This window comes from Pelodiscus sinensis, chromosome 2, assembly GCF_049634645.1.
Source record: "Pelodiscus sinensis isolate JC-2024 chromosome 2, ASM4963464v1, whole genome shotgun sequence".
NCBI classification, from domain to species: domain Eukaryota; kingdom Metazoa; phylum Chordata; order Testudines; family Trionychidae; genus Pelodiscus; species Pelodiscus sinensis.
In genome coordinates, this window is record NC_134712.1 from 220,144,787 (window position 1) to 220,168,403 (window position 23,617).

General features: G+C 44.6%; 1 protein-coding gene across 6 annotated transcripts in view; it reads right to left on the reverse strand.

Annotated features, from left to right (window-relative positions):
* Positions 1-23,617, reverse strand: part of NSUN6 (NOP2/Sun RNA methyltransferase 6) — a 50,237-nt gene that overhangs the window by 13,665 nt on the left and 12,955 nt on the right. For 5 of the 6 annotated variants that reach the window (XM_075922482.1, XM_075922481.1, XM_075922479.1 and 2 more), the window contains exons 5-8: positions 22,237-22,346; positions 14,692-14,845; positions 11,603-11,684; positions 7,103-7,222 (exon numbers count right to left, since the gene is read on the reverse strand). In XM_075922482.1, the coding sequence (XP_075778597.1) occupies positions 7,103-7,222; positions 11,603-11,684; positions 14,692-14,845; positions 22,237-22,346 (466 nt within the window). Of the gene's footprint in view, positions 1-7,102; positions 7,223-11,602; positions 11,685-14,691; positions 14,846-19,886; positions 20,030-22,236; positions 22,347-23,617 lie in introns of those variants that run through there. The other variant, XM_075922484.1, reaches the window with a different exon arrangement.

Genomic DNA, 23,617 nt, shown 5'->3' on the forward strand with positions numbered 1-23,617 from the left:
AATTCGCTGGTTCAAAACCAGTCAGGTTCTGAGGATGCTGAACTAGAGAGGTTCATCACAAGATTTCATTAAGACATTTTGGAAATGTAAACTATTTATTAAAACACAATTTGGAAATGATAAATATGGCATGGGGGAGGTGGAAAATGGACTTTGCAAGCAGAAAAGTAAAGCAGACACATGGTCAGGAAATACATTAATTAATACAATTCCAGTGCAACAATTGTATTCTCCCAAAGCTCTACCTTTGCAGTTGGTGTCTGGTTGAATTTTTTCCTTATAAAATTGAAAATATTTAATGTCTAAAATTAGCAGATACATCATCAAATTATGAAAAATGTGTGCATATGCAAAAAACATAAATGGAAGTAAATCAATGGCAAAGGCACACTGCTATATAGAAACTCTTCATCACTACACCGAAGCACTTCACTTGTAAATTTCAGGGCTCTACCTACTGAATGTCTAATGCATGTTTGCCATTTTCCTGTATTACAGGGCTGGCCACTTCTGTAAGCATCAATTATTTCAGGGCTACTCAACACGCGGCCCACGGGATGCCTGCTGCCCACAGCCTGTTCGTTTGCAGCCCACAGCGCAGATTGAATTTACACGATGCTCAACACGCGGCCCATAGGTGAAAGCCAAAACAAAAAAGTAGTCAATATAATGGTCTTCTGTTGATACACATTTTAGTAGTTAAACTCCTCGACTATCATTGCTCATTAAAAGTGCAAACTGGGTGGAAAACAGGTAAATATTGCATTTTATTAATACTAACAGAACTGACTTAAATGGGGCATGCGTGTTGTATAGTCTTGCCTTAATCTTTGTATTCATGCCTGTCAGTGTGAAAGAAGCTATTTGCATATATATCTGCATGTATATGCAACCACACATATGTAGTAGCCCTCGGCATGTGCTGTATAATTGTGGCCCCCAGGGCTTCCATAGTCGAATAGCTCTGAATTATTTCAATTAGACTTTCACATGCAGCAAACTGTGGGGGTTTTTAAAGCATTGCAGAGTCCTACTGTGAATGCATGGATAACTACTGAAGTTCATTTTGCTGCAAACCATAAGATCTCTTACATTACACCATTTTAGTTAAAAATGACAATTTGACTAATAAATGTTATATTTTCTCTGAAACTACTAAAGAAGATTTCCTCTCACACACAAAATAGATTTCCTCTCTCATAGTCCTTTCCTTCAGACGGAACATGCCTTGATACAGGCAAGCCCTTACTTCTCTCCCCCATACTTATTTTTGAAGGATAATGTGCTTGTGTTTTCTCTTTTGTCTTCCTCTAACTGTTACATTTCATACAACTGTATGTAATAGACTATTACATACACTATCTCCTTTTGTCAAACATACAATTTTCACTAAGCCTTCTAACATAAAGAATTCTAACATAAAAGCACTCACAATATATCCAGGTCCCATTTCATCTGATCCATTCTCCCATAAAGGTATTTATAATCAGGGTTTCCAAGATTTTTTTGGGGGGTAGGGTTATTAATTTCATTTATTCAGTGTTTATGTTTAGCAATTTTTGAGTTTTATTTGAATGTCCAAAATCAATTTTTGAGGGCTTCTCCAATTTGTCCACATCTTTCTTGAAATGTGGTGTCCAGGACTGGACACAGTACTCCAGTTTAGGGATGTGAACGACTAGTCGACTGCCTGATAAGCAAATTCTTACCAGATAATCAACACCCTAGTTGACTAATTGCTTCCCCCCACACCTTGTTGCCTCTATAAGAAAGAGGCAGCAAGAGTGGGGGAAGAGGACGGGGTGCTTCAAAGCAGACCCTGGGCTCAATGTGTGTCTGCTGCTCTGAAATGCCATGTGAAGCCTGATGCAGGGCTCCCCACAGTGTTTCAAAGCAGCAGCGCTGTGTGGAGCCCGGGGTCAGCTGGGGACCCCAGGCTCCACGCAGTGCTGCCACTTTGAAACTCTATGGGGAGCATAGGGCCAGTGCTTTTGCTGTTTAAGTGTAGCAACAGCCCCAGGACTATTGTTACACTTCAAGGGTGGAGGTGGAGGCGCTCATCTTGATTAATCAAATAGTTGATGCAAATTGTATTGACTATTTAATTAGCCCATTAATATAAATTTAACATCCCTATTCCAGTTGAGGCCTAATCAGATTAAAAGGTAACACAATAAGTCTTGATGCATAATATCATTAGTTCGGGTTTCTTTATTGGTGTAACTTTTGTATTAGTTGTAGATCAAACATTTTTTTAAAAAAATGTGTATCTTGTTGGTATGAATGTAAGACGACTGAAAATACTTGTTAGGCTGTAACATCATTAACTGTTTTATACAGACTGTGAATGGCAAGGGTGGTAAACAGGCAGTGAGAGGAAGAATTCATTTTATTTTGTGCCTCAAAATAATTAAAATGTCACTGGACTCATTTTAAAGGCTAGCAAATTTAATAGGGCATAAACTTTCAGGAGATAACACTCACTTTCTCAGATGCTTGAAGAGAAAAGAAAAAAGGGATACACAGAGAGGAGTGACACATCAGTGCTAATTAAATCAGATTGGATGTGACTGATCTCCAGCATGATGAGAAGGTGAGAGTACCCGAAAGGGAAATTACCTATTGCAATGTGAAAACCACTCCCTATTTCTATTTAAACCTCTTTTCAGGTGTCATATTTGCATCTTAATTCCAGCTCCCCAGTTTCTCCTTGCAGATTCATTTTTGAAGATTTTTTTAGGGGGAAACTTGTAAGTGAAAAACTGTGTTTCTAGGGAGGTTAAAGTGCTCCCCCACTGATTTTGGTATGTTGCCCTTCTTAATGTTTGATTTGTGTCAATTTGTTCTTTTGTGTAGACACATTCTGGTTTGTCCAATGTACATGATAGAGGGGCATTGTTGGCATGGTATGGCATATAGTACATTAATAGATGCACACGTGAATGAGCCTTTGATGGTATAGCTCAGTGTTTCCCAAATGGTGTTCCACAGAACCCCGGGGTTCTGCGAAGTGAAAATAAGGGTTCTTCGAGAAAATTCCATTACAATAACATGTTATTATTTTTTAAAAATAATAATGAATATTTAAGCATTTATGAATTTTATTGAAAATAATTTTCATTTTTGTTTGCCACGATAAGTGTCCCTGTGTAACGATGTCACTACTCAACGCTGATGTCCTTATATTAGACTATTAGGGGTTCAGCAAAATTCTTTTGAGCTTAAAAGGGTTCCGTTGCCAAATAAAATTGGGATACACTGGTATAGCTGATGTGGCTAGGTCCTGTGATGGTGACACTAGGGTAGATATATGGAAAGAGTTGGCAAAGGGAATTGTTGCAGGGACCGGTTCCTGGATTAGTGTGTCTGCTGTGGGCTATGAAGCTGGTGGTGAGTATTTATCTCAGGTTGTAGGGCTGTGTGTAAGCTAGGACTGGCCTGCCTCGCAAGAGGTGAGAGATTGTTATCTATGATGGCTTATAGATGCTTGATAATGTAAAGGAGGTTTTAGCTGGGGGCTGTAGTAATGGCATTCTGTTGCTTTTTTTGTTGAGTCTGTCCTATAGTAGGTGACTTCTGAGTATCCACCTGATTTTATCAATCTGTTTCTTCACTTCTCCAGGTGGGTATTGTAATTTCAAGAATGCTTGATAGATTGTGTAGGTCAGGGGTACTCAACATGTGGTCTGTGGGCCGCATGTGGCCTGCGGTTCATTTGTTTGTGGCCTGCGGTGCAGTTTGGATTTACAGGGAGCTCAACATACAACCCCCCGGGTGGGATCCTTTGAACATGGCCTCCACTGAGAACATGCTCCACAACAGTGAGGCATCTCCCAGCTGGCGTGAGCACTGAAAGACGCAAGCAGACAGGCTGGCTGGAATAGACAGGTACAGCATGTCAGTGTTTCTAGCCCCCAGGGAGGAGGTGCCAGGCGCGCCGGGGCATTGTATGAAAGATGCTATTTGCATATATTTGCATGTATATTTGCACATATACAACCACACAAGCTGCAGCACTCGGCATGCGCTGAGAGTATCATTGTGGCCCCCGGGGCTTCCAAAGTTGAGTAACCCTAGTGTAGGTGTTTGTCTTTATCTGAGGGATCGGAGAAAATATGGTTGTATCTTAGGGCTTGGTTGTAGATAATGGATCATGTAATGTGCTTGGATGAAAGCTGAAGACGAAAATATGCATGTATAATGGTCAGTAGGTTGCCGGTAGAGTGGTCTTTGTGACCATCACTTATGTGACCATTACTTTGTGACCATCACTACTTGTAATGTAGTATCCAGGATGTGGATTTTTGTGTGTGGACAGGCTGAGATTGATGGTGGAGCAGAAACTGAAGAATTCCACCAGGATTTCAACAAGAGCCTCCCTCCCATGGGTCCAGATGATGATGATGATATTGTCAATTTAGTAAAAGCAGAGGGGGGCACTTTGGGATGAGAGCTGAGGAAACATTGTTCTAAACAGCTGTAAAAATGCTGACTTACTACAGAGCCATGTTGGTACCCATGGCAGTGACTCTGACTTGAAGGTATAAATCATCCTCAATGGTCCTGGGAGAGAACAAAGGCAAAGTTCAGCAACCAGCTGTGCTGCCACAGCTTCAGGGATACAGATCCTGAGGGCTTGTAATCCATTCTTGTGTAGAATGCTGGTGTAGAGAGTTTCTATATCTATCGTAGCTGTGCTGTGAGTATTACTGTGGCCCCTAGGGCTTCCAAAGTTGAGTAGGCCTGGATTATAGTTTCCTCAGGAAATCAGTGGTGTCTTGAAGACACCTGGGAGTATTGGTAGTGTAAGACTTGAGGAGAGAGTCAATTTAGCCAAACAACCTTGCTGGCATATTGCCAATGCCTGAGATGATGGGCCACCCAGGATTTCCAGTTTTATGGATTTTGGATAGCAGATAGAATACCCTTGATCCAGACTCTAGGGATGTGCCTATGAAGGAAAAGTTGGGAACCACTTACCTAGAAAACTACCTATGATTAATTTACAATGAACACACATATTGAGATAACTTGCTAAGACAAGCCGAGTGATTCCAATGACCATCATGAGATGCAAGAAGGAACTACAGAAGCTCAGGGGCAGCTAGACCCTTTATATCAGTGCACAGCAGTGCATGGCAGCAGAGAGTGCTCAAGTCAGCCAAACAGGTACCACTGAAAGAAAGGTACCACAGTTTTGTGACTGTGCAATCACTCAAAGAGCGTGCTTAAATAAAGTAACAATTCAAACTGCATCATTCATTAAGGTTCAACAGGGAATCTTTAGTGTATGCCAGCATGGGCTACATGGACCAATTAATGTGAAACAAATTCATTCACTTTAGAAATCACATCCCTGCACTCAACACTGCTTATCTGTTTAGACAAGCCAATATTTCCAATATCTACTGGATAAAAAGTGATTTTCTTTTCTGCATTGGGGTGTTTTAACAGTGTTTATCTGTTAAAATCAGAAGCCTTTATATTTTCTGTTTTGTCTTCTAGACTGAAAAACTCCTTGAGGGCAAGGACTTTATTTTTCTATGTTTTGTTAAGAGTTGTGGTGTCTTATGGCACTTTAAAAATAACTCTTTACATTCCCTGTACCTCCTCAGCTTCAAGGCTCTTGTATATTCCTCAACATTACCTTACACATTAATACTTCTGCTAAACCAAGGTTCAAACACCTTTTTTAAAGATATTGATCATAAATGTCCACTAAGATCAAACTGAGGCAAATTGGATTCTATTTGTATTAAGTATTCGTATTTGTATTGACTACATGATAAGGAAGACCTGTATTTATTTCAATAATTCTGGCATTCTGCAATGCAGGCAGCCCAGCTCCTACTACATTTAAATAGCAGAGACACAGCAGGGATAGGTCCTGGACCCAGCACAAGCTGGGACTCAGCAAACCCGGCTCCTGCTGGGTCCAGGACCTATCCCTGCTGCGGCTCTGCTATTTAAATGTAGTAACAGCCAGGCGGGGACCTAACTCCACTGGGATCCCGCGGTGGCTAGGGCTGGCTATGAACACAGGCTGTTCTGGAAGCAGCCCCTGTCCATAGGGGGGTCCCAGATGCCCACTGGGACACCCTGCCCCGGACAGGGACTTCTCCACAGGATGCAAAGCAGCCTCTGCTCCCAGTGAGGCTGGGCCCTGTACTGTAAACAATATGTGGGCCTGCAGAGGTTACCTCTGTATTTCTTTAGGCCAGCCTTGAGCACTGCTAGCGAAAACAACAGGTGTTCTTTATCAGATGGCCTTTACCAGCACAAACTCCCTATGCTTGCTAGCAGAGAACCCTGTATGGGATGAATAACATGACCTCGGCTCTCAGCCCCATAGAAACGTTGAGAGCGTCATTGGGCCAAATTGCGCACACTCAGTAAACATATAAGATCACTGGGAGTCCCGCCCCTCTGGGAGTCTCACCAGGGACCTGGACCTTGGAGGATGCCCTGAATCCCCCTAGCTGGACCAAATCCACTGCAGCCTGGAACAAGGTGACCAGAACAGAACTCCCAGCAGACTGAAGGGGCATAAGCATTTCCAAGTGCCTGTAGCTGTCTTTTATGCATTGCTCTGCCTAAGCTTATTGACGTATTACTTTGTAGTATCTGAGTAACCATCTGGCAGTATTAAGCCTGTAACAGTAGTGATGTAGTGAGATTAATAAAAGCAACTATCCCTAATCGACTCTTTTGTGAAGCAAATCCACAGCCCAGTTTGGTGTTGGCCCTTTGGGCTGATAGGCCCACCATGGGCACAGGCTACTTTGTGGCAGCCTCCACTATCTCCTTCCTTGTGCTGCTACCTCTTATAGAGGGAGCAGCAGGGGGAGGAGGGAAAGAACAGGCAGCACTATGGAGACAACATGGGGGGGAGGGGAAACCGACTTTTAAGCTGGCTTCCCCCAGCACCAGCTCCCCCCTCTGATACAGAGGCAGCAAGGGGGAAGATGTGAATAGTCGACTTAACTACTCGCTTATATTCCCCTACGGTGGATATCAATACATAAGCAAAGTGAGCCATATTAATGAAATGCAAGTCAAGCCTTCCTCACCAAGACAAAAAATGCTGAAGGACATTTCTTACCTGGTCGTGCATTAGTGTTGCAAGATGGGTTGTTTTCCCCCCAGGTGCAGCACACATGTCCAGAATTCTCTCTCCTGGCTGAGGGTTTAAAACATGGCTTACCACAGCAGAGGGCAAGTTCTATCATTAAAACAAAAAGGTTGAATTCATGCTTTAAAAGAGCCTTATTTCAAGTATGACACACATAGGGAATAAATATTGAAAAATCATCTCAAGCAGTAAAGGCACTTATATTTTTGTTGCTTTCTCCAATACAGAGCCTGAATCATTTCAATTTAAATACTTCATATTAAGTGTTTACCTATTTTTCACTTTCCATTTCTGGCTGCTTTTCTCCTAAACTTAGGTATTAACAATTTACCACAACAAAAGGTTCGAACTTCATGTCTCCAGTCTCCAAACTGGAAGTCTCCAGGACACTGACTGTTGTCTGCACCCCAATTGGGGGAAATCCTCAAAGAGGGGAGTATGTAAGAATGAGAGACAGTGGCCTCATTTCACTTCTCTCTCCCATCATCTCAACTCACAGTGCTCTTAAAACCTTTTGCTTTTAAGTTTTGTGGCCTAAGTTAGATATTATCTTGAGTTTTTTACTCTTATTTTCTTCGTAATTACCCAATGCCTATCTTTCTTTTGATAATACACTTATTCCATTGTTTTAACTTAACTGGCGTGTTTAGATTTGTGTGGGAAACTATATTTAGGATCAGAAGACTGATTCATGATCAATTTTCTTTCATGAAATGATGGACTTTCTATAAGCTTGTGTTGGTCAGAAGCCTTTTCAACAGTATAAGACACATATTTCTAATGGGACCAGAAATTGCAGGTGTCACCCTATATGTAATTAATGAATGATTGATCAGAGTGCTCATATATTTCAATGGGAGTGAATTTTCACACTAAATGTTGTATGAACAGCCAGGAGTGGATGTTCTGACAACACAACAGTGTAAAAGGCACCACAGACTAGAGAATTAAGGGGACACAGCTGTTCAACAGTACAATTGTATGCCCTATGTAATGTCACAATTGAGACTTCTAAAATTAGATCCAACCTTGAAAATGTGGGCCATGATATTCCCAGCCTGCAACAGCCCCTCAGCCCCAAACAGACTGCAGGATGTAGGGAGTAACTGGAGGCCAAGGCTAGACCCACAAAGAGCCACACCCCCAACCAGTTGCAGAGCTGGGAGAGGTAGCGCAGCTGGAGGCCAGAGCCAGCCTGCAGATTGCCCCTCCCCCAACAGGCTGAAGGATAGGGTTGCCACTGCCCCAAGCTAAACTCCCCGGAGCAGCTGGAAGCCAGGGGGCAACAGCAACAGGAAGGGGGGTTCCCCCCCCCCCAAACAGGCTGCAGGACGGGGCAGGGAGGGGTGGCAGCAGGATCCCAGGGGGGAGAGCTCTCTGCAAGTCCCAGCCTTCACCTGACAAGTGTACAGACCTGGATCCCCCGCTCCTCAGAGGAGCAGCCCTCCGGGGAGCACAGACTTAGCCGCTCAGGAGGAGCTGCTAGCTGAGGAGCACTATCACAACTCCCTAGGAAGAGCTGCCGCTGAAGCAGTACTACCCTCGCTGTCATGGGCGGCCCCAGTAAACCCCACCCCATCTCTATCCTGAGCTCCCTGCTCTGAGTCCTGCACCTCCCACCTCTCTTGACTTTTAAATCCCCACCTTCTACCTCCTGCCAAGGCCCCCATTCCCTACCTTGAGTCCCCCATACCTCCCAACCCTCAGCCCTAAGCCACCCACTCCCTGCTTCTCCTTATCCTTGATCTCTCAACTCCAGCCTTCATTTTTCCTCATTTTAAAAAAATACAATAATTGAAATAAAGCATGTAAGTTTTTCATTGATTTTCAAGCAAGCAAGCAAGCAAGTTCAGTTAAAGACTGAAGCAATGCTGGTACATCTCCTAGTATTACATATAAAACATGCCTTTTATTCTGGAATATCATAGTCACAGACCATAACAGTGATGCCATAAGTCTATTTCATTTTATTTCAGCATAACTCAGCTTTCCCAAATGAACCCCATCCTATAACAGTTTGCAATGAAGCTTACTGTAAAATTATGTTCACTCTAAGCACAGTTAGTTTTAGCTTTTTTGGCAACCTGAAATCAGATCTGCATCAAAATAACAGTGGGAATGGGAAAGATGAGAGCTAGTTGTAGAAGTTCTAAGGACACCATAAATACAGGGTACATCTACATTTCACCATAACTTGAAATAAGATACAGGCAGTCCCCGGGTTACGTACAAAATAGGGACTGTAGGTTTGTTCTTAAGTTGAATCTGTATGTAAGTCGGAACTGGCGTCCAGATTCAGCCGCTGCTGAAACTGACCGCCAGTTCTGACTTACATACAGATTCAACTTAAGAACCCCAAGTTTCCCCAAGTCAGCTGCTGCTGAAACTGATCAGCGCTGATTCCAGGAAGCCTGAGGCAGAGCAACTCTGCCTCGGGCTTCCTGTAGTCAGCGCTGGTCAGTTTCAGCAGCGGCTGACTTGGGGACGCCTGGGGCAGAGCAGCTGGGGTGCTGCTGGGTTGCTCCAGTAGCACCGCTCCTCGCTCCTTGGCGCTACTGGACCAACCCAGCAGCACCCCAGCTGCTCTGCCCCAGGCGTCCTGATTCAGCCACTGCTGAAACTGACCAGCAGCGGCTGAATCAGGACCTGGGGCAGAGCAGCTGGGGTGCTGCCGGTTTGGTCCAGTAGTGCCCAGAGCGGCGCTGCAGGACCAATCAGCAGCGCCCCAGCTGCTCTGCTCCAGGGTTCAAAACAAAAGCCTGGTCTGCTGAGGGGGGGGGAGGGCACACTAGCCGCGACCCTCCCCCCCCAGCAGACCAGGGACACCAGGAGCAGAGCTGCAGCGGCAGCGGGGTGCCGCGCCTCTGAGGCTTTGCTCTGGCAAAGTCTCAGAGGCGCGGGACCCCCCCGCGGCTGCGGCTTCAGTCCCGGTGCCTGTGGTCTGCTGGGGACGGTCCCCAGCAGACCACAGGCACCGGGACTGAAGCGGCAGCAGCGGCGGTTCCCCGCGCTTCTGAGGCTTTGCTCTGGCAAAGCCTCAGAAGCGCGGGAACCCGCCCGGTGCCCCTGGTCTGCTGGAGACGGTCTCCAGCAGACCAGGGGCACCAGAGCAGCTTACGAACGGGGCTTTCTCGCCCCGGAGCTCGCAGGTAGCAATCTGCTACCTCGACCTCCGGGGCGAGAAAGCCCCGTTCGTAAGTGCGGATCCGACATAAGTCGGATCCGCATAAGTCGGGGACTGCCTGTACACAAATTGCATATCTTATTTCAATCCTATTTTGAAATAGCTTATTTCGTCATTTGGCACTGTCTACACAGAGCCAAATTTCGAAATGAAGTGCTATTCTGAAATGTCCCATGCTCCTCATAGAATGAGGTTTACAGGGACCTTGGAAAAGTCCAGAAATAGCATTGCAATGTAGATGTGCTTTTTGTAATCTGAGGACTTGTCTGTTAGAGATAGTAACATTTGAAAATTAAAAAAAAAAGTCTAAGGGCAGCTGCCAGCCAGCAACTCAGGAGACTGCTGCAATTGCAAATGTGAAACATTTATGTAACATTTAAGATTTAGTTTAATAAAATATACATGCTATTGTGTTTGTGTTGGTGATTTAGTTTTTATTCCGAGTGTACTACTACTGCATCTGCAGCTTGACTCAGATAATGGAACAAGGTTCCCTCTAAGCTGCATAGCAGCACATCTTCACTGGTGCTTAATCAGACCCGCCCAGTCAGAGGCTCAGGGCTCCTTCATGGACCTGACTGACTGGGCGGGGCTGATTAATCACCTGTGAAGCTGTGCTGCAACCCAGATAAGAGGGAACTCAGGAAATAGTACATAATACTCATTACCAAAACGAATAAAAATCAAATTATCTAAAAAAAAATGTACACAAAGCATACCCTCTTAGATGTTGTAAAATGCTACAAGAAGCTGTAAATTAATCTATTTTAGTCATCAGATTTGCAGTTGTTTGAAGAAATGTGTGAAGTATCAGTAGGAAAATTTAAATCAATGAAATTTTTGGTGATTTAAATCACAATTTAAATCAATTATTTAAATTATCCTGATTTAAATCAAACCACCCTGCTGAAAGAACTGCCTGGAAACTATGAAGCTGGGCAAAAACAGTCTATACATACATTTTTAATTGATCTCTTTCGAGTCACAGAACCAATTTCAGTATATCTGAAATAGATATCTGTAAAGGCTTTATTATAACTATTGGGGATCAAGGTGGGTAAGGATTTTTTAAGTCAACTGATGTTGGCTAAAGAGTCAAACTTTAAAGCTTGCACAGAGCCCTTCTCTTCAGGTCTATATTCTTTCTATAGACAACTTCAGAGAAGTATTGATTTAAGTGCTATGGAAGCACTCTGAAAATGGAAACCCATTAGACACCTAATGAACCACTTGACACATATTTGTTCTTCTAAAAATGATGCAGTCCTATTTAGTAATGCACTTACCTGCAGAAATAAATAATTGGACAGCACATTATCCAACGAAGGACAAAGGTAGACCGGATCTGTCATTCTTACACCTACTCCTCTAAAAAGCAAGAAACTCTCATTAAATCTCATTCCCACTAAATCAAGGGTTCTCAAACTTCATTGCTCTGCAATTCCCTTGTGACAACTAAAATTACTACAGTAAAACTCCGATAGTCCGGCATCCAACTGTTCAGCAGTCCAGATACTCCGGCATCAAAATACCAAGAGCTCCTGACCAGCTGATTAAAAAGCTGATTAAAACATGCTGGGTTGTGCTGGCTGTAACTCAATGGAGCATAAGCTTGGGGGGATAAAGGGGGGGGGGCGTGGGATCGTGTTATAGTATGGAGAAGAGCGTTTTGCTTCAGCGAAGGGGAGGGGTGGGGGAGGAGGATCAGATTACAGCACGGAGAAGCGAAGAGGAAAGGGGAGGGGAGAGGGAGGGAGATTGTGTCCCAGGTAGCTGTTAAGCTATGAAGCTGTACCAGGACCTCCCGATTCTCCGGCAAATCTGATAATCCGGCACCACCTAGGTTCAAAAGGTGCTGGATTATCGGAAGTCTACTGTACTTGATGAGAGAACAAAGCTTGAGCCCACCTAAGCCCTGTTGCCCCAGGGTGGGAGGGGGGCAAAGCCTGAGTCCCACTGCTCTGGGCAGAGGGGCCAAAGCTGAAGCTCAACAGCTTTAGCCCCAGGCAGACAGTCTACAACCTGAATCCTGCTACCTAGGGCAGAAGCCCTTGGGCTTTGGTTTAGGCCCTGAGCAGTGGGGCTTTGGTTTCAGCCACAGCCCCCAGCAAATCAAAGTCAGCTCTGGCCACCCCATTCCAAGCAGGTCGCAACCCACTTTGGAGTCCTGACCCACAGTTTGAGAACCACTGCACCACATTATCTGCTCTATCTAAAGTTCTAAAACTACATTTTGCCACAGAAATATTCCTTTGTCCTCTTAATAAACCATCTTTTCACAAGATAGTCAGTACATTTCTGAGTTGCTAAATTGATACTACTTTGACCTTACATGGTCTGCTTTTTGTTTTTCCAGCAACGCAGATATTAATGATAAAGGGGCACATTCCACTTAGATTATCAGGATTATACTTCTGTAACTGAACAGAATTTTGCATAAGTGAAAATAAAAATCAACTTAAAATAAACCCTAGTTTTATAACACATTTTAATAAATGCTGGATGAACTGTAAAGAAAGTATTCCTTTGTATTTTGTACATTAAAAATAGCCAAGAAAGAATAGTTTCTTCATGTGAAAATCTGGCACACCATAAATTTACTTACTTTGTTGCAGTGATGTGATGATTAATTAACAGCTATCTGATCAACAACTTAAAAATACGAAGTACTATACAAATGCTAAATTTCACTATTATTTATTAATATACAAATTTAAGAAACTCTAACAGCTGACAGAAGAATGTAAGCAGGAGAATCATAGAACTGGAAGAGACACCGAGAGATCATCTAGTCCAGTCTCCTGCGCTCGTGAGAAGATTAAATATTATTTAGACCAGGGGTTAGCAACCTATGGCTCACTAGGGAGCCAGATATGGCTCTCCTGGAGCCCCAACTCAGTCTCCCATCATTACAGCCCTCGCAACATTGGAATACCAGCACCAGCTTCCTGCAAGGTGGGGCAGGGAACAAGCCAGAGACCTCAAGCCTCCCCAATGGATCCGGTGGGAAGGGAACAAGCTCTGTCATTTTTGGCTCCATGAACCACCCTTTTCCTTCCCCTGACCTACTGGGAATCAGGAACCAAAAATGGCTCCGTGAATGCTGCCATTTTCTTTCCCTCGGGGCTTTCCCTGCAAATCCTGCCTGGCGAATAAGAGCAACGGGAGGCCGTGTTACACGTGGTGCAAAAGCAAGTAAGTGGCCCCCATTCCCAGACCCCAACCCTAATTCTCAGACCCTGCACCCTCCTCACTCAGCCCCCCCAAGCAGACAGCCCACTCCTGTCCCCTGGTCAGACACCCTGCCCCCAGACTCCTGGCCAACCCGCTCCTGCCCAGACAGCCTGTGCTCCTGCTCCTACCCCCTGGCCAGACAGCCTGCCCCCGGCCAGACAACTCACTGTGGGGTTGAGCTGGGTCAGACCTCGCAGCTCCCAGACTTCCTCCCCCTCCCTCCTGTAAGGGGGAAAGAGGTGTGGCTTCCGGCCCGCCCCCTGGAGCTCCAGGGGAGTCCCTGCAGCTCCCATCCCGTCCCACTCTCCGGGGAGGCTGGGAAGGCCGCATGACTGCCATCCGGCTGTTACCCGCAGCACCAGGGAGGCCGGAGCCCTCAGCACAGGTTAGGGAGGGAGAGAGGAGCACTTTTATGTGCTTGAAAACTATTATAAGGAGGAAAAATTATTGTTCTTAACCTCTGAGGCTAGGACAAGAGGTAAACAGTTTAAATTGCAGCAAGAGCAGCTTAGGCTAGACATCAAGAAAAATTCCCTAGTTGCAAGGGTGGTTTAGCACTAGACTAAATTCCCCACAGACGTGCAATCTCCATCTGGAAATTTTAAGAGCAGGTTAGACAAACACCTGTCAGAGATGTTCTAGATCAAGGGTCGGCAACCTTTTCAAACCAAAGAGTCAAACTTCATCAAAATTCAGAACAAGTAATCTACAAAGAGATGTATAAGAATGCCCATTTGCGTTACTGAAAATATACAACTTAATATTATTGATAATTGACATAATGATTAATAATAGCATAAATGAAACACTGTACTCACAGACATGTAGGAGTATTATGACAGCGGAGTGGGGATTCATGAGTTTAGGGATGTAGGTGTATGAGAGGCTCAGGGCAGGGCCTTCAGATGTATGATGAGCTCAGAGTTGGGTTGTATGGGGGTAAAGGAGTGTTATGACACTGCAGCTAGATGGGGACTGGGCCCTAAATGGGGACTTGTTGGCCAGGCTTCATTTTTAAATAAAATATGTCCAACACAAAAGGTTTCAACATTGTCTATATTATATGTAATTCCTACCTTTTTCCCTCCTCAAAAAGGAAATAAGTACAGCTTAATCAGCATTGCAGTTACTATGGACTTACTTCAATGAGCCACTTGAACTGAAGATTTCATTGCGACTCAATTCAGAAATCCCATTGCCAATAAAAACTTTGGTTCCCAGAAATTCTTTGGCTCCTCTTTTACACTTCCCTTCTATATCGGAGTATACAGACACCGCATCTCCAGCTTTCATAACTAGGGAAAGAAATATATTTTAATATATTCTTGGTGACAGAACAGCTAACAACTCATCTGACACTTCTGATGGGCCACGTTCTTCAATCAAAGCAATTCTGATTTCAGGACAAGACAAGTTTTGAGTATCTCCAATGTTGGCCGGTCCACGAAGTCACCTGGCAATTTTTCCATTTCCTAATTAAGACTATCCTAATGTTCAGCTGAAAGTGAGTCATCAGTATTTTTGGTAGTGGGGTTAAGTGGTGAGCAACTCAGGAAGATGGAAGAAGGCTAGCTGGATGGAGATATGGAGTGGTGCTGAGTTACAAGCCAAATTTTACCCAAACTTTGTCCTTTGGTCCTTCAGCAAGGAAAACAAGATTTATCCAACTTCTTAGCAGTCATAGTAGAATCATCCATTTTCCTGAAGCACATTGTTCTGGATCAGGGCCTGTATTTTCCTATGTACATGACCTGATTAAACCTTTAACATCAGGTTTGGAGCCAATGACTCTACTACAAGAGTGGGCAATAATTTCTGATGGGGTGGCCACTACAACAAGTGGTAAGTGGTCAAGGGTCATACTTTATTATATTAATAGACGGTGTGAGAGGTCTGGCATGGAAGTTGGATATAGGAGATTAGTGCGCAGTAAGGGATGTGGGTTCTAGCATGGAATTTTGGTGAAAGAGGGGGTTGTGATCTGGGGCAAAATATTTAGGTGAAGGATCTGAGAAGGGCTTTGGGTGCAAGAGAGGATTCTAATCTGGGGAAGGCAGAAAAGGGGGTGCAGAGTCTTGGGCCAACATATGTGACCACTTTGAGCGGCACATGAGGGTGCGGCAGTCAGGAAGCCTGCTTGAGGATCCCACTGAGCTGCAGGACATTGGCAGCCCAGAGTAATATGACAGGCAGAATCCAGCCCACTGGCTGTATTTTGCCTGGCCCTGTTCTATGCAAATAAAAACATTAAAGATGTCTAATGAACTTTTAAGAAGATTGAGCAGCTTTTAATCTGCTCTGTTCTTACTCTTAATTGCTGCTTTGATACACAAGAGCAATATTATATGATAATTCATGTTCTCACTTGGTTTATGAGCTATCTCTGTGTTCCATATTTCTGAGGTTGTAAGAATATACAGTAAAACTCCAATTGTCCGGCATCCAGTGGTCCGGCACTCCTGATAGTCCAGCACCAACTGGAACCCGGAAGTGCTCCAGCCAACCGGACAATTGGAGTTCCTATGAGCCCCATGCGGGCTCATGGGCCGGGAAAGGGAAAGGGAAGGGGAGGAAAGGAGAAGGGGATTATACCCATGACCGGTCTGCCGGGACCTGCACTGCATCCAGCTGGGGGGTGGGGATGGCGGGGAACGGCACGGCGAGGGGCGAACCCTCCACCATTTTGCAGAGAGGTGGGGGAAGCCCCGCGCAGCCGCCTGCTACAGGCCAGCTGGGGCTGCAAGCGGCGGCGGAGGAGGAGAGGGGGTGAGGCGAGGAGCAGTGCTGCGGGACCAACCCAGCAGCACCCCAATGGCTCTGCTCCGCCGCTTCCCTAAGTCCGCCACTATTGCTTGCAGCCCCAGCTGGCCTGTCACCGGCAGTTGCATGGGGCTTCCCCCGCCTCTGTGCAAAACGGCAGAGGGTTTGCCCCTCGCCGTGCCGTTCCCCGCCAACCCTCCCAAGCCCGGTTGCAGTGCGGGTGCAGCAGACCTGTCACAGCCACCCCCCCCCCCCCCCGCACTGGAGAACCTCCTGATACTCTGGCATATCCGATAATCCAGCACCCCCTGGGTCCCAAAGGTGCCGGATTATCGGAAGTCTACTGTAATAAGTGTTTTCTACCCATATACTTCAACGGGGGATGCTCTAAGGCAGGGTTTCCCAACCTATGGGTCAGGATCCAAATATGGGTTGCCATTACATTTCAAAAAGATTGCCAAGTGTCTCCCAAGGTGACTCTGTACCCTATCCTCCTCCTGTTTTTTAACTGCCTTGGGTCATCAAGTCTTCCTGAATTGTCAAAATGAGTCCCCATCTGGAAAAGGTTGCGAACTGCTGTCTAAAGTTTCTTTGGTGGCATTTTCCCTTATTTCATACTAGAAAACTGTATGGTTGTACATCACATTTATGTAGGTGATGGTCATATTTCTTTTCCCAAGGCCAGCTACCACATTTCTCAGTGTCTGACAGAAGAATCTTCACAGATAAGTTGAAACACTTTGCAGCCTCTATGCATGAGAATAAGGTAACTCACCTCAAGGCAACTGAAACTATCAGTTATACATGCCCCTTACTATACAGGCTCCTTACTTTTGATTTTGATTTTCTATTTTCTGTCATATTGTGTAAGCAGAAGTCACTTCCGTTCAAAGGACTTAGTTGAGCAATGTATTTAAGCACGTGCTTAATCATAAGAAAACAAGTACTCCCACTATCTTTGAGTATCTTGCAGCATGGATGCCTAGAAGAGCTTAAAAACACTTTGGACTCTGGTAGAGTTTCTGTAACGTTAGCTTGAAGTAAAGCAGTAAGAAAGCATGGTCCACATGTGGATGTGCTGAGCTCTGACTCTACTTGTCAAAGTTTTTATGCAAACAACCCTTAAGGACTTCTCCTCAGATGCTTTTCTTGGAGCTTTTTAATGAGGTATCTGGCTGGCTGTACTAAAAAAAAAACTACAGAGACAAGACTGAGCTTCTGAATTGGGAATGACCATGGCTATTTAAAGCACCTCAAAAGGATTGAGGTCTGTGTTTCAAGATTTCCCTATATCCAAGAGGCTGGATCAAGAATACTAAAAAGGAAAGGACCATTATATTATATAAACATGCTTTTAGATTTTTTAAACTATATTATATTTGAGATAAAATTATTATAATTAGAAATAGCTTCTACACTTACATTTTCTTCTGGGGGTGTCCACAATACCCAAAATACCAACACTCTACGTTATCATCTACGCAGTATTAGTAAAATATACAGATACTTAATTTTACCTCCTGTCAAATTATTTGTCCGTACTCGTTTGTAAAGCCCAAAAGTTGTTTTCCCTTATTGTCTCTCTAGAATGTATCAGCATGTTGAAATTTTAGATATACCTTGCATTATTCACGTTTTCTCAACCATTCAGGCAATCATACTGGCTAATCTAGGGATGTTACATTGCGGTTGTTGAGCTAATTGTACAGTCAATACAGTTTGTACTGACTATACGATAAATTGTTAGGACTGCTATACAGAGCCGCAGCGGGAGTAGCTCTGAGAGCTACCTGCATTGCGGCTCTACATTTAAAATATATTAAGAGCTGGCAGGCTCTTACTACATTTCAAATGCAGAGACGCAGCATCCCCACTCAAGCCAGAGCTGCTTGGTCCCAGCTTGCGCTGAGTCCAACAGTCCCTATTAGCAGCGGATAGACATAGGCAGCAAGGGAGGGGGGGCGCCGCAGGGAGCACAGAGCAAGCAGGAACTCAAGTAGTACCGCTCACCCCATGTTCCCTCTGTGGCACTTCAGCCTTTAGAATTTAGCAAGACGCAGGGCTCTTGATACATTCCAAAGGCTGAAGTGCAGCAATGGGAACCAGCAAGAGTGGGGACTACTTCAGCCCTGGCTCGTACTATTTTCTGCTATGCCTCTGCCTCTGCCTCAGCCCCAGCCCCCACAGAAATGGTGCTGGGGGGAACTGGCTTTTAAACTGGCTTCCACCAGCACTGGCTCCTGCTCCCCGCCCCCTGGCTGCCTCTGATAAAGGCAGCAGGGGGAGGAGGGGGAGTGACTAGTCGAGTCATTATTCAACTACATGATAAGCTTATGCTTATCAGATATCTGACGAGTCGTTTACATCCCTAGGCTAACCTTAAGCTTAGTTTTACAAATCAAAATTTAAGCTTTAAGACATTCGATTATGGATTCCTCATCTGTACAATCTGATCAATGATTAAGTGCCCATTTATGCACTACCATTTATGTCTTGTTATATCACCTGTACCGAGTTCAATTTCTAGATACAGGGCTTTATTGTTCCTGACTTCAAGAACTTCATTTTCCTATCTGCAATTCCTCTAAAAATCTGTTTCAAGTCCTATTCAAGTACATTCTCCTTTTATTTGATGTGGTGTGCTAGTGTATGGCAATGATAAATCACTAGCTCGCCCAGTGGGTATTTTGCATATTTGAGTAGAGCTGTACAAAATGAAAGCATTTTCAACAACTGTTGCAGCAATGTACTTGTTTTCTCAGAAATGGCTAGATTCCAAAAATCATATATATTAAATTAATGGGAGTTAAGCAAATGCTTCAAGTTAAACAAGAGTTAAATTAACTGAATTTAACCACGCAAGTGCTTTTTTATTCAGGCCAAAATTTGCTTTAATTTAGATAAAGACAAAGGAAAGATGTGGTTAACACAGCCATTGTCACCATCATGATAACAAAATGAATCATCCACAATTATATTACAAAAGTTAGTTTAACCTTTGAAAAAATAGCACAAATTATTTCAATAGGCAGCTATGCATTGTTCATGAACATATTTAGGAGACTATCTTCTGGCTCACTGGCACTGGAAGAGAGACAAGGGTTTGCATGACAACCTCAGACCCTCAATAAATTAGATGTGAAGGTTTTTCCTCAACAAGAAATAACAGAAGTCAGTCTTAGATGTAACAGTTCAGGGCAACTACACTTCCATTCCTTGCCACCCCCCACATTCTCACCCCCACCCCACAGAGGTTCAAGGAAAAGTATCCATTCTCAGGCTTCCAACACCCCCAGCTGCTGCTGCTTTTGCATAGAGACTCACATCTCAATCCTTTCTAACCAAGGTATAATCAGACTGAACAGTTCCCTGCCTTCACTCTACATCCAGTAAAAACAATCTGCCTTATTCTGCTTGATTTTTTTTTCTGCTTGTTTTTTTTTTTCTTTCTGATAATGAAGTAATTGGTATAGATATAAGTTACCACTTATTTCTTTCCAATGAAACCTACTTCATTCTTATGGTTAAAAAGCATTAAAAAGAAACTATTAAAAACACAGATGCTAATGAGCTTACCAGGTTTCATTACAACTCTAACATAGGATCTGTCAATGCCAGTCTTTCCACACTAAGGGTTTCCTTGTGGTTACAGGTTCATCACAGATTCAGCTCAGAACAAGTATACTCATGAGAAATGTAGTCCACCTTTTTATACAGAGCAAGGGCTCTTTGATCTGGAATTTCCAGAAGCAAGTAATTAGTACACAATGGGCCTCTCCCTCCAGGTCTTATCTTCAATCTTTTGGCTTCAGGAGGGAAATCCTAAGTTTCCCCCCACTTCAAGGAACTTCTTAGAACAGTGGTTCTCAAACTTTTTGGGCTCCGGAGCCCTTTACATGCATAAAACTTTATGCGGAGTGTCAGCGGTCCACTGATTGTATGTGTTGTACCTATGCGGAGCCCCAGCAGTCCACTGATTGTATGTGTTGTACCTATCGATGTTTCCAGTTTGTCAACCTCATGGAGCCCCTGGAGATATTTCATGGAGCCCTAGGGGTCCATGGAGCACAGTTTGAGAAACACTGTCCTAGAATATTCTCTTCACATATATTGTTCCAAAAAGATCTTGGAATCTCCTTATACTTTCCAGAAATTGTATTGATTTCATTTTCCTTTTAAAGAAGTTCCATACAATCTCACAATATTACATAAACGCTTTCATTTCTAATATAATAAATTCCAAAGGCTTAAACCCTAAATCAGTAAAATTTAACTTCACTCAATAAAGGTACATTAAAACTGGTCACATTAGACTTTTATAACCTCAAATATGCCAATTTCAACATGAAAGCAATGAACAAAAACCAAAAACTTCAATTCTCCTTTACATCTACTGTTTTATGTTTCTAAGTTATCGTAAAGTGAAAGTATCTTTGTTTGCCAGTATTTCAAAAGATAACAGTTCCTATATTAATGGCCATTAACCCAACAGTATGCACCAAGTGCCCCACATTTCCCCTTACGTACACTTGAAAGTTACCAATTTGGATGTGCTTTTCTTAGGTAATAAAAAGGGTAAATATTAACTTTAATAACTACTGTAGCTTACTAGAAAATTGTCAAAATAAATCTCTCAAGTATTGCCCAAAATGATATAACTTGACAAAACTACCGAAAAGTTCTCTCACTAGAAAACATCTGATTTTTGTAAAAAAAACAAAACACACACACACCTCATTTTCAAGTCAAAAGACAAATGTAAAAATAGCAATGATTTTACAGCATTCCTGCTGTAAAATTGGAATCTCTAAAAAGGGTAACTCAAAGCAGCACAGAAGAGAAGAGGTGGCATGCATAATTTTGTTATATGTACAGGCAGTCCCCGGGTTACATACATACAGATTCAACTTAAGAACAAACCTACAGTCCCTATCTTGTAAGTCGGAACTGGCATCCAGATTCAGCCGCTGCTGAAACTGATCAGTTTCAACAGCGGCTGAATCTAGACACCAGTTCTGACTTACATACAGATTCAACTTAAGAACCCCAGCCGTCCCCAAGTCAGCTGCTGCTGAAACTGATCAGCAGCTGATTCCAGGAAGCCCGGGGCAGAGCAACTCTGCCTCGGGCTTCCTGTAGTCAGCCGCTGGTCAGTTTCAGCAGCGGCTAACTTGGGGACGCCTGGGGCAGAGCAGCTCGGGTGCTGCTGGGTTGGTCCAGTAGCGCGGCCGCTCCTCGGCGCTACTGGACCAACCCAGCAGCACCCCAGCTGCTCTGCCCCAGGCGTCCTGATTCAGTCCCTACTGAAACTGATCAGCAGCGGCTGAATCAGGACTCCTGGGGCAGAGCAGCTGGGGTGCTGCCGGGTTGGTCCAGTAGCGCCAAGGAGCAGTGCTGCGGGACCAACCGGCAGCGCCCCACCTGCTCCACCACAGGCCCCGGGCTTTGCTCCACATCTCCCTGGTCTGCTGGGGGGGGGGGGGGCACTTGCTGCGTCCCCCCCCCATCAGACCAGGGAGACGCTGAGCAAAGCCACGGAGGACCCGGGCCGGACCCGCGGCCGCTTCCAGATCACCTGGAAGCGCCGCAGGTCCGGCCCGGGTCCTCCGCCGCTTTGCTCAGCGTCTCCCTGGTCTGCTGGCTCCCCCAGCAGACCAGGGAGATGGGGAGCAGCTTTTCTCGCCCCGGAGGAGGCAGGCGGCGGGACCAAGCGTCCCGCCGCTCCAGTCCTCTGGGGCGAGAAAATCCCCGTTCGTAACTGCGGATCCGACATAAGTCGGATCCACGTAACTCGGGGACTGCCTGTATTGCACAAGCAAAATCATTAAAATTTTACAAACACAAAGTAAACCAGATACTGGATGTCAACTGGAAGGGCACGGTTTTTTCCCCGAAGTCCTACAAGAATATGTTAGAGAACACTTACATTTTGAAGCAGATATGATTCCTGGAACAAAAACATGTGCTCCTCGTAGCACAGCATTCCCACACTGAGGTCCAACAATGACTTCAGCTGATAGCTTTTGTAGATCCTGCCTAAAGATAAAAAATGTAATTTCATTTACAAAAAAAAAAAAAGCAAGCTGGCAATCTATTTCAGGAAAAAAAGTAAGTTCCCATATGCTGTTTGAGACAGGGCAGTGGAGAAATACGAATCTACTTATCAAAGTTACAAGATGCAGTTCAGTCCTGATTAGTGAGGTTAGAGAGTTGTCAATTGGAGTATCAACTATGAGAGACAGCAAAGGGGAGGGGAGGAAACAGGAACCAGTGCTGGGTTCATGGAACCATCTACCCCCTCTATCAGAGGCAGCAGCAGGGGATAGGGGAGGTTGCTGCAAAGCAGCCTCTACCTGGGGCAGGCCGAGGCTCACTGTGGGCAGAGGCTGCTCTAGCAGCAGCCCCTGTTCACAGTGGCCAGGCTGGTCTGGCTGCTGCAAATAGGGGCTGCTGCACTCAGCGTGAGCTGGGAACAACCAGCCCCAGCTCGCACTGGATCAGGACACTGCGCCTCTGCATTTTAAATGTAGTAAAAGCCCGGTGGCTCTTCCAACATTTAAAATGTAAAGCTGCAGCACGGGTGGCTTCCGGAGCCAGCATGAGCAGGGACAGCTCAGTCCCACCTTGAGCCAGCTCCTGGAGGTATCTCCACTGCAGCTCTGTGGAGTGCTCCTTAATGACTAATAGTGTTGTCATTACAAATTGTCGACTACATGATTAGTGAGATAACCGCAATTTAACTTCCCTAGTCCTGATTAAAGTAAAACATTAATACCAAGTGGAAATCTTTAGAAAAATGCAGTCAGCCCCAAAACTGCTACTACCAAAAATCTGATACCAAAATACAAAACTGATTTTCACATTAACATTCTTCTCCACTTTGTCTACTATCAGTAACAACTTAGGCTATGTCTATACTCACAGATTATTGAGCAAGAATGGCCGTTCTTTCGCAGAGTGTCCACACTGCCCACTCACTCTTGCACAAGAAGATTTGCAGTACGGCGTGGTAAGTGAGGGCTTCGTGCGCAAGAGCTACGCTCTTTTCTAACAGGTGTAAGCTCTCTTGCGCAAGAGCTCTTGCACAAGAGGGCAGTGTGGACGTGTGGCAGGGGTTTCTTGCGCAAGAAAGCCCTATGGCTAAAATGGCCATCAAAGCTTTCTTGCGTAAGAGAGAGTCCACACTGCCATGGATGCTCTTGCGCAAAAGCACATCTCGCACATGGCAGTGTGGACGTGTTCCTGTGCAAGAGTTCTTGCACAAGAACCCTTGCGCAAGATGTTCTTGAGCAATAACCTGGCAGTGT